Source organism: Oncorhynchus tshawytscha, linkage group LG07 (assembly GCF_018296145.1).
Source record: "Oncorhynchus tshawytscha isolate Ot180627B linkage group LG07, Otsh_v2.0, whole genome shotgun sequence".
NCBI classification, from domain to species: Eukaryota; Metazoa; Chordata; class Actinopteri; order Salmoniformes; family Salmonidae; genus Oncorhynchus; species Oncorhynchus tshawytscha.
The window spans coordinates 53,211,590-53,226,295 of NC_056435.1; the positions used below are offsets into that span (position 1 = coordinate 53,211,590).

General features: G+C 43.2%; 1 protein-coding gene and 1 long non-coding RNA gene across 3 annotated transcripts; one reads left to right on the forward strand and one right to left on the reverse strand.

The window, feature by feature from the left end:
• The first annotated feature begins 5,224 nt into the window (after positions 1–5,224).
• On the forward strand, positions 5,225–7,474 carry LOC121846809. The gene is made up of 2 exons (XR_006083791.1): positions 5,225–5,381; positions 5,935–7,474. It is a non-coding gene; the product is annotated as an uncharacterized LOC121846809 (long non-coding RNA).
• On the reverse strand, positions 6,925–14,483 carry LOC112254829 (double-stranded RNA-binding protein Staufen homolog 1). Of its 2 annotated transcripts, none has more exons than XM_024427721.2 (16): positions 14,285–14,483; positions 13,084–13,380; positions 12,887–13,008; positions 12,454–12,604; positions 12,128–12,281; positions 11,806–11,980; positions 11,390–11,485; positions 11,042–11,260; positions 10,654–10,797; positions 10,299–10,445; positions 10,053–10,131; positions 9,599–9,756; positions 9,239–9,406; positions 8,579–8,701; positions 8,196–8,284; positions 6,925–7,974 (listed from the first exon to the last, which is right to left on the reverse strand). In XM_024427721.2, exons 2-16 carry the CDS (start codon positions 13,271–13,273, stop codon positions 7,878–7,880), a joined length of 2,112 nt encoding a protein of 703 aa, XP_024283489.1. In that variant the 5' UTR covers positions 13,274–13,380; positions 14,285–14,483; the 3' UTR covers positions 6,925–7,877. The 2 variants fall into 2 exon arrangements, with proteins under 2 accessions (XP_024283489.1, XP_024283488.1); XM_024427720.2 differs by having other exon boundaries at positions 12,128–12,284.
• Positions 14,484–14,706: the final 223 nt, after the last annotated feature.

The following is a 14,706-nucleotide window of genomic DNA, read 5'->3' on the forward strand; positions in this document are numbered from 1 at the left end:
GACGAATGAACCTTGTCACGGGTCTGTTCGACATTCGCTTCAACAGGTAAACCCTGTCAGAACCCGTAGCGTTCGGGTAGCCATCCAACGCGTCCTCTATGTCAGCTAGGAACGTCTCAGTATCATTTGGCTGACCTGGAACAGGGTCAAAGGTGGGGAAATTCTTGACAGGTTTGTCAAGGTATTCCGCGTCAAGCGGGCGGAGAGGGTTGGCTTCATCCTGTGGGGAAAATGGATCTGAAAGGCCAAGAGGAGAAGCCAAGCTTTGGCTATGTTGGCCAAGAGGCGCCATATTACTCAGTGCCGAATGGCCAAGAGGAGAAGACTGAGGGACACTTAATGGAGGCAATGTCTGAAACCTATCATCTTCACTCCTTTGAGTGCAGGGCTCGGGTTGCTTGGATAGGTAGTCACGCTGTGGAGCGTGACCATTCTGGATTTCCTCCAGATGGTACCTAAGGGTGGTATTCTGCTGCATTGCAGAGTCCACTTGAGCGCTTAGAGTACTGATTTTGGACACGTGAGTGTCGCTCTTGCTCCTTTCGGTCTCAAACTTATCTGTCATGGTGTGCAGATAGAGGTCTTGAGTACGGAGGGAGAAATTCAGTGATGAGATTTCTTCCGCTTGCTTAGAAATCAAGATTTCCATCTTCATCACCCGAGTTCTCTCATCATTCATTTGGTCAGCGACTTCAATGAGTTCTGCTGATTTGTCATCCAACTTTGTCATTGTGTTCACTAATTGATTTTCTTTGGTCTGCAGAATTTTGAGTAGAACCGTGTTACTCTGAGTAACGTTCAACAAAATTGCCTGCATGTTATCAAATTGCGTGCTCCTGTTTGTAGATATCTCAACATATTTATCTAGTTTGGAGTGGACTACCTCGTATTTAGTTTTGGCTAAATCGAGTTGTTCCTGGAGACAACGATTTTGTTGGAGAGTTTGTGCTCGTTCATCGTCATAAGTATTTGCAATTATTTTAATTGTTCAGATTTCAAACGCAGTTCCTCGACTAGCAGAATGTTTTCATTTCCTGCTTTTGTCAATAGTTGCTCAGTTCTCTCCACCTGTCCCCTCATGTTAGCCATGTCTGGCACGTGCTTCAGCTGTGCACTGTGGTATTGGACTGATGCCACATTTTTATGGCGATACATCAGTGCAAAAGTGGGGAGAACCGTCACAAAGCCTGTGATTGATGGTTGATTTTGGAGAGCGTTCGCAATTTCGGCTGTTTTTTTGCTAATGGCATAATTAGGGTTGATATCGCTGCTGAGGTCAGAGATCAATTATTTTATGGGTGGAGGTTCACTAATTAGCGGAGGAGTGGTGACCACTTCCTTTGATAGCTTGCACATTAGAACAATTTTGAGGAAAAATGTTCCTATTTTTTTCAAAGTTTGGGTTTGGAATTCATTGGAAGCTGCAAAGACAAGTTTAATCTATTTATAGATGTTGACGAACCATCAGTACCATACCAGTAATGTGGAAGTTGGACGTGAATGAATTTGCAAAAGCAAATTGAATTAATTAATAATTTCCAATGATTAATCCTACCTGGGTAGGCTATCTAGGTATTAAACTTTAATTAACCTGAGAAGTTGCTTCATCTAGGTTAATATGAGAAGTTTAAAAGTGTCTCATTTGATTGGAAGAACATTAAGTTATGTTCAACAATTTAACTTATTAAATTGAATAAGATGATAATCCATACAATCTCCATTGATTAGATATCATAAGTGTAAACAGTAGATCTAATGTTGGGAACATTCAACACTGTGGTACACTTCTCCTTATAAGGCCGAAGCCACATGGGATTCCCGCTGGGGCGGGGCTTCTGTCAGTACTGGATTACTGAATGGTTTTGCAAAAAACAAATTTTACTGATTGATCAATTTAATGATAAATCAGGCCTGTATAGGCTATTTGGGAATTAAACTTTAATTAACCTGAGAAGTTGCTTCATCTAGGTTAGTTTGGAAAAAGTTTACAATGTCTTATTTAGAAAACTCATCAATTTGGATATTATTTAAAATATCTATTTCAGAATGTAAATTGCCAGATTTACACTTATTAGTTCAATTGGATAAGACATTGATATCTGTCTGGATATCACAAGTAATGACTTGAATGTGACCTGAATAATTCTTCATGATCGTATATAGTAGGGCACACGTCAGCGGTCAATGATTTCACACGGTGAAATCAAACGTAACTACCCGGGGCGGGACTTCCGTTCCGCAAGGCGGAGGAATTTCAATGTGGCACAAGGAAAGGAAAATGGCTATTTTCCCTGGTTAGCTTTAGCATCTCATACAAGCTAAACCCTCCTTTGTGCCTGAAAATGCAGCACATAGGATTCCCTTGGCAAGGGAAAGGTTTTACTTATAACGTATTATGTTCAAACACTTTTCGGCGTTTTTTGACGATGTTTTAACTGGAACACGCGACAAACAACGAAATGCACCGTGGTCTACTCGTGAGGAAGCGCGAGAGAGAGAGATATATATATCACTGGTCAAGCTTATATCTCCTGAATTTCAATTGGCTGGCTCTTTGTCCTCGCTCGAGAAATGAATAATGACCGAGCCTACCCGCGTCTGAAATGCGGCAGGCAGAAATAGCCCTGCGTTTGGCCAAACACTCTACTTCTGAGATTTCTATGATTAGCTTTATCAGCCCTCATACAGAAATGTATTTGCTTACGTTACCCACTGACTATGTCAGAGAACAACATGGAGGCGGGGAATCCTCAGCACACACACACCCAATAATGCTTGTCTCTATCACTCCAAAAATGTGTACAATAAACTTGGTATATTATGTAATCTGCTATTCAATTTTATACAGGCTGAATCAAAATTAAAGCCTCATTCTATTTTAGATTCCTCACAGGGGGCACCAATAACGTTGTGTCTTTGGCTATGCCGGATTAAGTGATATGACATGCTATTCTATTAAATAATTTCTCCGTAATTAATATTACCTGATTGAGCTAATCATGTAAATGTAATTAACGAGAGTCGAGGCTCCACAAAATAATATTTATAGAGCTGTTATCTTCTGAATAAACTCTTAAAGACATAGTAATATTTTACATCAATAGCAGTCAATATTAATCGTCACCTTAATTCAGTCTCATCGGAAAGTTGTACATTCTTGGTTATATTCATGAACCCTGGCTAACAAGTTGAATCAGCAATACAAAATTGGGTTTAATTATTTATTTACTAAATACCTAACTAATCACACAGAATTACACATACACATAATTAATCATAACTTGATTACAAATTATGTCATAAAGGAAAACGTCCCTAGGCGAGAGGAACAGATATGACAGCTGGTTACACAAAAGAAAAGGGGCTGGGTTTGAATGAAAGAGCGGGAAGACTGAGTAACAAAGGAAGAAGCTGTGCTATCGTAAATACAGTATCTCATGCATTCTAAATTACCCCCCATTTGAAAAAGGAAAATGCAATAAATATTTACTCTGAGCTGCGCATCAGTAGATTGGTGGTAGATGGAAGGCCGTGTTGCCAAACCGAGTTCTTTGAAGAATGTCTCTGGTGGTCAATTGAATACGTTGTAGTAACGCCGTTGTGTGATAGACGGGATACTCTGTCTGTTCCTTCCTAACCCTCGTTTGCAGCGGCTGTTGCTAACTCAACAGCTAGGAGGTATCACTTCTGTAGTGAATAAGAGTTCAAAGTTCATACAATTCGCAACCAAAACTCACGCTGATGTTGGCTTCGTTCTGTAGTTATTATCGGAACCATTCTGACATCGGACCGTCGTCCTCACATCCTCGGAACAGGAGGTTATATTGTCGTCAAGGCTTTATATAGGAAGGGAGAGGAGGGCGTGTTTGAAAAGTTTTATAACCCATATCCCTTCACAGGGGCGGGCCACTGATTGAGCAGAGCCCTAACCTTATGAAAACCCAAATCTCACATTTTAGAAGCTAAAATCACATTTCATCCCATCACGAATAATTTAATATTCAAACATTTAAATTGAACAACAATTCCATGTGAATCCGATAACTCTGATGTGTAGACTTTCCACTGTAGAGTTTATGTCATCTTATCATTGATGAGAATGTCTCAGATGACAACCGAACTGACATCATATTCATTAAGTACCACCGCATATGTTCAATTGGTCAGATTACCAGAATATAGTTCATTTCCCCCCACCTTCTGATGTTGCCAGAATCTCTATGTTAACCAAGGGGTTTGCAAATGTAACATCAGTAGGGTAGAGAGAGGAAAAGGGGGGGGAAGAGGTATTTATGAGTGTCATAAACCTACCCCCAGGCCAACGTCATGACACATGTTCGACAGGTGCAAGATCAGATGAGAGAGACTACAGCTGCGGAGTGGGGACACTAAAGAGGGACTAAGGGAAACTTTGTTGTAGGTCAATCACAGACTGATATTGCAGCTGTAAGCCTACTTCAAACAATCATACACTGTGGTTTATAATATGGCAGAACATAGGCTTACTACAGTATGTATCAGAATGTCCCTTGTAGTTGTGCAGTTAAAAACAGTGGGATGTTGTGAAACTTTTCAATCTGCTGCACCCCTCAGGAATGAGGTAGAACTGTCCCTTGCATCACTGGAGCCTGAGTACAGTTTGGAGAAGGCCATGAACGCCATCCCAATGAGACCAGCCCCGGTCTGCATTCCACGCCTCACCTACGTGCCCATCATCTCGAGCGCAAGTACACACATTGATTGAAAAAAAAAATGTAAATGATCACCCACTCACTCGCCTTCGGCTTTCATTGGAAAGGTGCGGAGCACCTCGACATCGGTCTCTCCACGCTGTCCTGTTCTCCCAGGCTGATGTAGTGTTGAGACCCAGGTTGTGTAGGTGGTCCATCAGTTGGTCGGACCATTTGTCAACTGCCGCATATGACCTATACAGAGGCAATACAGACACAGGCATTCATCAGAACACATAGGCCTGAGGCATGATGGCTGGTGAAACCTCAGAACTAGAATAAATGTATACAGTGCCTTGCAAAAGTATTCACCACAACTGGCGTTTATCCTATTTTGTTGCATTACAATCTGTCATTTAAATGGATCTTTATTTGGATTTCATGTAGTGGACATACACAAAAAAGTCCAAATTGGTGAAGGGAAACTAAAAAAAAACAGAAAAGTGGTGTGTGCACCTTTGCTATAAAGCCCCTAAATAAGATCTGTTGCAACCAATTAGCTTCAGAAGTCACATAATTAGTTAAATAAAGTCCACCTGTGTGCAATCTAAGTGTCACATGATCTCTGTATAAATACACCTATTCTAAAAGGCCCCAGAGTCTGCAACACCACCAAGCTGCCGCTCCTGTTTGGAGGAGATCGCCAAACAGGTCAGGGACAAAGTTGTGGAGAAGTACAGATCAGGGTTGGGTTATATAATTTGGGCGGCAGGGTAGCCTAGTGGTTAGAGCGCTGGACTAGTAACCGGAAGGTTGCAAGTCCAAATCCTCGACCTGACAAGGTACAAGTCTGTCATTCTGCCCCTGAACGGGCAGTTAACCCAGTTTCCACTTTCATAATTGAAAGTAAGAATTTGTTCTTAACTGACTTGCCTAGTTAAATAAAGGTTTAAAAAAAATCTGAAACTTTGAACATCCCATGGAGCACCATTAAAACAGTGAATAGTTATGCACGCTCATGTTAGATTTTCTTGTATGTTTCACAATAGAAAATATTTTGCATCTGCAAAGTGGTAGGCATGTTTTGTAAATCAAATGATACAAACCCCCCAAACCACAACCCTTTGGGGTGAATACTTTCGCAAGCCACTGTGTGTGTGTGTGTGTATATATATATATATATATGGGTGAAACAAGATAGTGTGTTTGTACGATACAGCCAGGTTTAACCTGTGTAACTGCACCCTTCTTCCTCATCCTGCAGGCTGTTGCCGTGGGAGTCCTCCGTGGTGACATATCAGTTCATTGGGTCAGACAAGTGCACATAGCCTTTCATTGAGAGCAAGTGGAGCTGACCAATGGAGAACCTACCCTGATCGCAGCTAACTAACTCTCCCTGTAGACTTAGTCTCTACAGATACAATCTACGGGTGGATTTTCCAGACACATAAGCCTAGTCTTGGACTATAATGATACGTTGACCATGTTTTTTTATTCCAGTAGGTTTAATCTGTCAGGGAAACCAGGTCTGAATGGATTAAAAAAACTATATGGGGAAATAAAATGACCAATGACTAATCCCAACTGTACTACTCTTACGGCTTAATGTTTTCCAGTCTAAGGTCAGCCTGCCTTTGTTACACTTATTACCAAGCTGATTTGAGAAGGCCATGGCCAACCAACCATGCCCCTCGACTGGTTTAAAGTCAGGCTGGCACCCTAGGTCCTGTTCAGCTCGCTTTAAGAAACCCAAGTTGTGCTGGAACTACGATGGAGAGGACAATGTAAAACAAAACAAAAAACCTGAGCTAGCACAGTAAGGTTCAGTTTGGCAAGACAGTGTGAAATGGTTGTGTGACACTGAGCACCAGAAGTGGTCCTGATTGAATGTGACGGAATGCCAGTAATAGTCATTGGCCAGAAATTAAGTCTTGCAGGACAGGGTGGTTGTACCATGTGTTTCTGACAGGTCAATAATGTGTCAGCCATTTGTTTGACTTACAATACTAACCTGTGTTGATATGTGGTAAAAACATCCACTGTGTAACTGGTTGGTTGTTCACTCATTAATATTACATCTGTGTAGGGCTAGACTCGCTTTGGCAGAAACACGCCTGTTGAGAGAGACTAGTTCAGGCTTGCACTACACGTCCAGTCCAAAACGTACCCCCAAATGTACCTACCTTTATCATCTACCATTTTGTCTTGGAACATGAGGGCACATAGAGTAAGAACAAATATACAACTCTGATGGTTTTGTTTTGTGCGTGATAGCATAAGTTTTACTTACATTTCATGGGGAGCAGAGAGGTGGTTTGACAACAAGGGGAGAGAGGGGGGATATCGTGCTAGGACCGTACGCAACACAGACTTATACTGCCCCGACACCTCTGACAGTGGGGACAGACAAAATCACAGGACATCACACACGCTATACTTAGTCACAAAACCTTCGCAGCCCTACATGGTAATGTAGATAAACACTGTTCACTTGCGGTGGTTGTTGTTATAAAGCACTCTAGGAAAATCAACAGTGGTTCGCTAGCTGCATCCTATCCTTCTATGGGGTCCCATACTTCACAAGTAAACGCTATTGTAACAACCAGACCTGGGTTAAAAAGCTATTTTAAATCATTTCAAATACTTTAGCTGGGTTTGATTATTCCATTTCTCCAGGCAAGCTCAGAGGCAAAACAGCAAACTCCGCCCATCTGGCACTCATAAAGCAAAGTCTCCACGTATTTGAAAGATTTCATTTGTTTTTTTAACCCAGGTCTGTTAACAACCCTCCAATAATTCCAGGGTCAATGAAGACTTAAACAACATTTAAAAATATGAGAAAGATCTCATTAACAGAAAAAAAGGGAAAAATAGACAAAACGCTTCTTCTCAAAAGCTGATTTTCACAGTTATCATATTAACATTATTCCATCTTATCTCAACATATATATATTGGCTATGATGCAGCAAATTTGTTTCTATAAAGCAACAAAAAAATTATGAATAATGTGCACAATTAAACAAAATCAAGGAGGAGGAAATAAATGTCATTTTTCTTCTATCAATCTTGTTTAACTGAACATTTCATACAATATGAACACTAGTGATGGTTGCCCTCAGCTTCCTGTAGAAATCTAAAACAGCCTATCAGAACAGTGTTAGTTTTCTTTTAGTGCTTCTTTCAAACAACCAATGGTGTGCGTCTGTCTAGACAGTGCCATCCAGAGTCTGTTGTCCCAAGGTGCTTGAGTTAGCCTGTTTGATGAGGAGAGAGTCACTGCCCTCCATGTCCTGTTTACCACACCTACAGAAACCCAACACAAGACAGACAAGTGTTACCAAGTCATACGGACCTAGTTCTCAGGTTGAAGAGAAACTAGGATTTCTGAATAGCTTTTGGAATGTTTTCGGAGTTTTGCAACCCTAGAAAATAAGACAAATATATTAAACTATTATTATTATTCAACCTCAATAATAGTGTTCTCTTATTGGTCCTCATCTGACCTATTAGATGCATGGTCTTACCCAGGGAGTGGTGCGTTCCCTGCCCTGTCATTGGTCTGCTGCTGGTGCTGGTCCAGCTCTGACAGAATCTTCAGGATATTCAAGGCAGCCTGTAGACAGAGGGAGGATGTGGAATATTTGATGTAGCCTAGATCATCATTTCCCTATTGCTTGTTGCCTGTATATGTCTGATTTAGAGCATCAGGGTCGTGTTCAGGGGGGACATGTGTAACATGGAGGAACTTTGTGAACATGTCCAATATACTTGTTTTCTTAGCAATGCAGTGCCTTAGACCGCTACGCCTCTTGGGAGACAAGCTTTTTTTTGCTGCGGTGTGCCCTAATGAACAAGATCCTGGTCTAAACACTAAAGCTACTTCAGTGTGGTTGTGTGCGAGTCTAACCATGTCGTGACAGGACTCCACGTCCTTGCCAATGCCGTGGCTGATGAGGGGGGGCTGGGAGGAGCAGTTGATCAGCGATACAAATTCATTCTTGTTGTTTTTGGGGAAGTCTTTGTATTCCACCTGCAAGAAAAGCAACAGAGGATATTAATACTAACATTAACACTCCACAAAACATTAATATAGTTGTTTCAAACTTGGGGTCGCGACTCCAGGAACTGCAGTGGGGTCGCCCAACAACAACAAAAAGGTAGAGATTGTATGGGACAACATGCAAACATTTTTGAGAAAGATAATTTATTACAATGTAATAATATTGAGTAAATATATTTATCAGTTTCTTATCATTTGGATAAGAGATGAAAATGTAATGAATTGAAGGTTATTTGTTGATGTAAAAATGGATGAATTTACTGATTTTATAGCTGGGGTGGGGTGGATATAATATGTTATATTAAGTTCCCACTGAAAAAGTTTGAATACCACTGCATTAATAAAAAGTTTAATTGAGTGTGTGTGTGTATTTGTTCGTGTGCACACACATGCACACACACCATTGTGTCTATGACTACCTGTAGTCCCTGTACATTAGGCCAGGTAGCTGAGCAGTTCGGAGGGTCTGGTCAGGAACCCATGGGGTAGGTGTTTGTATGTGTGTACCTGCAGTCCCTGTACATTGGCCAGGTAGCTGAGCAGTTCAGAGGGTCTGGTCAGGGGTCCATGGGGTACTAGATGACCCACACTGTTCTGGCTCTTCAGAATGGTCTCGGCGGTCAGGGAGGCACCAGCGTACAGCAGCTCATTGGCGATGATGGCCGTCAAGGTGGCCTTAATATAATAATAACAATACCGTTTATTTGCATAGTGCTCATCTTGCTAATCAAAGACACCTTTACAACAAAATATTGAAGTAGTAAAAGAGAACATCACAGAACTAAAATAAACATACAAACTGTGAGGTTAAAGATAGCAGAGCTAAAATAATACCATGGCTAATTCCACTAAAACAAAGGGACACACCTTGGCAGGGTTGGCCCGGGGACCGTAGTCCTTGTTCTGGTGCCCCTGGCTGGGGCTGGCCCCTACAGCCTGGGCCACCTCGGGCACCATGAGCAGAATGCCTGCTGGGAGCTGCTGGTGGCTGAGGAAGGGCAGGCGGTAGTCCTCCTCCTTGGAACCTGAGAGATGATGGGGGGAGTCACCAGAGACATAATCATGTAAAACAGGAAGGAAGGAGAACACGGAATGAAACACCCATGTAACGTAAAAGTATCCCACTTTCCAAAATACTAAATCAGTCATCCCGCATAACACTCTGGGGGAAGTTTGTGGATTACCTCTGCTCCCCAAAAGAGACAAAAGGGTTTAAGTCGAGTAAGTAAAATGTCTCATACCAAATCCAAACAATGTGTACTGCATAAAACAGTACATATCAAAATATGTGTAGTTTCAACCCTGCGCCTGAACCACTCACCCAGCGACTGGCTCTCTTCCACAGAGCCTGGCTCAAAGAAGGTCACTTTCCTCCCATCTCCATTTTTCTTCAGTGGAACCTTGGGTCACATGATCAACAGAAAGAAAACACGGCTCAATGATCATTCAAGTCAATACAAACTATCTTTGCTATGTACTACCTGTTAGATAAGCACATGAGTGGAGTCTTAACTAAACCAGTGGTCTGGATGGGATGCCTCTGGTGGCTCTTGGGGACCTACTGTACCTTTTCGTCCGTTTTGAGCGCAGGTTTGTGGGGCTGCGGCTGAGGCACTTTGAAACCTAGAAGCTCCAGCATCTTCTCTGCTGCGTTCTTCTTCGCTACCTTCTTACTGGGGCCCAAGCCCTCCGCACACTGACCACACACCGTCACCTGGTGACCACAACCACGGGTCAGAATGAGAGAACCATAGACACTAGTGAGATGAGAGAACTAGTCTAGATAGGCGCAAGCTCCACATTGCCCTCTGATAGGCTAGGTGTTATATTGCTCACACCTGTCCAATCCCCTCAGACCTACACAAGTGCCCTAGGCCAAGAGCAGGTAGTGGTAGGCTATGTTCCAGGGCCTCCTGTCTCACCTGCATAACAAACTCCCTGCGTCTGGGCAGCCCCCTCTCTGTCAGCATGTTGTACTCTGGTTCCTTCTCTTTCTTAGCCTGCTGGATCTGAGCCAGTCTGCTGATGGGGTTCATGCCCTGGCCATATTCTGGACTGGTCTGCAGCTGGAGGGGGACAGAGAGAACAAGCACAAGATCAAACATTCCTATTAAAAAAAATCCAACCATGCAAAAGCTTTCCCCATCACCCTTCCTCTCCCTTCTGTTGCCCTTTAAGAATTAACAGTGGCTTTCTTAGAAGCCCTTGTTCTTTTTTATGATGTACAGTACTTGTATTCACTGCCAGCTAGGAAGCAAATTTCCCATCTGCCCTCTATTCTCCCTGACCTCATCCCCCTGGTCCTCTCACCTTAATGATGGACTTGGTCTTCTTCTTGATGCGTGCTGGCTGCATCTTCTCCACGCAGGGGATCAGCTGGGGCAGTCTCCTCAGTTCCTCCAGCACGGCTGTAGCTGCCAGCTTCTTAGCGATCTTCTTACTCTTGCCCTCGCCCTCACCACAGAACTCCCCCACCGCCACACGCACCATGAAGCTCTTCATGTGGGGAGGACCTGCCTCCTTCAGAACCTGTGGGAAGAGGTAAGGGAAAGACAATTAGAAAAAGACTTGGAAAGGTATATCCTCAGGGGAGAGAACATAATTAGTTCCACTATATAACTGGACTATTAGTTGAGCAAATGCAGGACCAAAGCCTACCTCAAAGTTGACAGGCATGTTCCTCTTCAGTGCGATCTCAAACACCTGGCTGATTTCTGATTTGTTGAGGTTCTCTTCAGTGTCTTCTCCATTCATCTGAAATGAAATAGTTTGTGTCAAAACATTCTATCTGACAGCTGTGTATGTTGCAGCAGAGTAGCTATAAGATGCAGCGGAATTGCTCTGTGTGGCAGAATTGAGTCAAATATGTGCCCTTCACGTTGTGAAGTAGACCGGTGTAGTGATCCATGTAGCTGGTGTTGCCCTTTGGGCAAAATACCAGAAATGTTCCCAAACTTTCATCCAACTTTTTCCAGGAATTCCAGTTGGAGTATTCCCAGAAACAGAAAGGAATAAGCAGGGACTGTTCCAACCCTAGTGTTTTCTCCCCAGTTCTGACCCCAGGCAGTTCTGACCTCAGGCAGCTGCTGCAGCAGTATGGGCTCCTTCTGCAGAGTCTTCAGGGCCTTGGAGGCGGCGTCGTGTTTGGCGAGCTGCCGCGTACGCCCCTTCCCGTGGAACTGCTGGCCCCCGATGTTCAGCTCCATGTGGTACAGCACCGGCCCCACTGGGGGAAACGGATAGTAGTACCTGACCACACACCGAGAAGACAGGAGACGCTCAGGTATAGCTTTTACTGACTGACTTACCTAATCATGCTGGCCTCCAATAAACGCCTGGGGTATTAATTGATGTTTTACAATGAATACCCCCCCCCAGAAAAACAAATGGACGTACTGTTGCATGGAGCGTTGGTAAGGCCCCGGTGCCCTGATGTTGTAGTTAAAGCTGGGTGGTCTCATCCCGGGGTAAGGGTCTATGGGCTTGTACATAGGCTTCATCCCTAACTTCATACAGAGGGAATTCAGCTCCACCGTTTGCGTCATGCAGTCTACTGTGGTAGTACACACACAGATGAAACCGAAAACAGAACACATTAAAGAACAATAGGCACCAAAACTTTAATACACCTAGTGATCAAACTCAAAACCTATATAATGTAGACTACTTAATGCCACTGACTATCAATGTTTCCCTATCATGATACTGAGCAACGTGATGACCTGTGTTGTTGCGGGTATTGTTCCTCATGCTAGGTTTGGGCATTGTGGTCTGGGCCAAGGCTGTGGCAGCTGCAGAGTGCTGGGCCTTCTTTATGCTGGTCCCCTCTGCCTCCCAGTGCTGATCCCCTAGCGATAACCTCACTGAGAAGATCTGGGAGAGTAAGGAAACAGAAGAGAGAAGTAGATAGGGATAAATCTCTGTTATAAGTATTAAAGAGCAGGAAGGTAGACATAAAAAGCACACTGATGACTGATATTTCCAGGCTTGTGTTCAGTTGTCACAAAAGGCCAGAAATGGTATGGCACTATCTGAACTTGTTCAACAAGAAACATTTTTATTTTCAGTTGCAAAACCTTTTGCTACAGTGAGTGTATCCTTATAAACACAACCTAAGTTTGCTAGTGAGTACCAGTGGCTGGGTTGTTGAGTTACCTTGGAGTGAGCTGGTCCTTGCTCACAGAGCAGCTTATACTCAGGCTGGATCTTATTGAAACGGGCTAACTCATTCACCAGACACATGGGGGTCTTCTCTTTAGGGTTTGCCATGTTAGATACTAAAAACAAACAAACAAAAACAGATAAGCCCATTGAGAGAGACACACAGACAGCTTTGACACACACTCACACACCTGTGGAGGTGGGGCTGAAGGGAGTGGCTGAGCCCAAGGGCAGGGCTGAGCTCCGGAGAGGGTGACTGGCGCTCTCAGAGGGCAGGGGACTCGAGGCACAGGGGATGCTGTACCCTGGCTGGGGCTGAGACAGCTGCTGCATGGGGCTGGCAGCAGCGCTGGACATAGGGTTACCCGGACACTGGAACATACTGGCTGGTTGGGCTCAGGTTGAGTTGAGGTGGGTGCTTTTCAGTGCAGCAGCGATAGACGTTTAGGGTTTATTGGATTTTGAGAGGAGTGACTGCAAAGCTCTCCCTGAAAAGAGGGTAACAAAGAGAATGGTATAGTGTTTGTTTTGGGGTAGCTTGTTAACTGCATTTTGAGATGCCACATTCGCATCACTACAACAAAGCCCACTGTCAGTGCCTTGCACAACTGGCTTTCAGGGGCCTTTGTTGATCCAGGCCAGCAGTGACAAGACAGAGCAATTAATACGTTGCAACACCTGACAACACCCATGCATGAAATGGTTATAAGGGTGCTGTGATTTTGCATTAGACATAAAACATGAATGGATTGCAATACATCCAATACAGAGAACATTCAAACGACAATTATTTCCCTGCAATGTGGCTAACATAGTAGAACTTAATACCAAACTTGGTGAGAGAACACCAAGTTTGGAATTCCAGTTGGAAACTGTCGTTTGAAGGTTCTTTGTAAGGCGTGTTCCGCTAGCTACAACTTAGCCAACTAACGTTAGCTGTCTAGCAAGCTGGCTAACTTCGTTTCATATCACATAACTTACCTACTAACGTTAGTACCCAACTACTATAATGTATTTTTTACAAAACGGTCATTGATTAATTCTGGTTGTCTAGACAAATGCAGGTGGTTGCACGCTTATAAGTACCGGTAGATAGCTATCGAACCTAGCCTAATATTAAGCTAGATATGTAAGTTAGCTAAGTTATCTAATACATTTCACACTCATGGCGTTTGTATTTTAATTTTAAATGTGCTTTGAAAACATAACTACAGTATAGTTATAATTTGCAATGACACGTTTGCATCCAGCATAGCAACATCTGAAGCACTGAGCTTAAAAATGAACCATCCGACGCTGCAAGCTTAGCCATCTAACGTTAGGTAACTTCTGCAGCAAATCATGTCTGGCTAGCATTTAGCTAGCGTCTAAGAGTCGTCTAATAAACCTCACCTCGTTATCTTTCTGTTCAGTTCTTAGTTATTCCATTTGGATACGTTGCTTAAGTGTTGTATTGGTTTGTTTTTGCGCCAGTTGTGTAGGGTTTCCGTGTGATTATGGATCAAAATGTTTCTAGTGAAGAGGTGGGGGAAAGGCAGACAAGGCAAACACTAAAGAGAATGGCCCAATCTTGGCTGTCTCTTCCGGGAAATGACATCGTTCAGCTAGGAGGATGTCTGCCTGGAAAGTGGATTATTTTGTAGCTAATGAATGAACATTAGACATTTCATAGTATAGACATGTCTGTTAGCCACAGACAAGCACATCCATAGCTCCAATAAAGGCTCAGAAACCCTTTGTGAAGACTACATATGGGTGGCCACACCTAGGCCTGAATTTTATGCGGGATATCTCCCGTTATAAACCATGTGGTG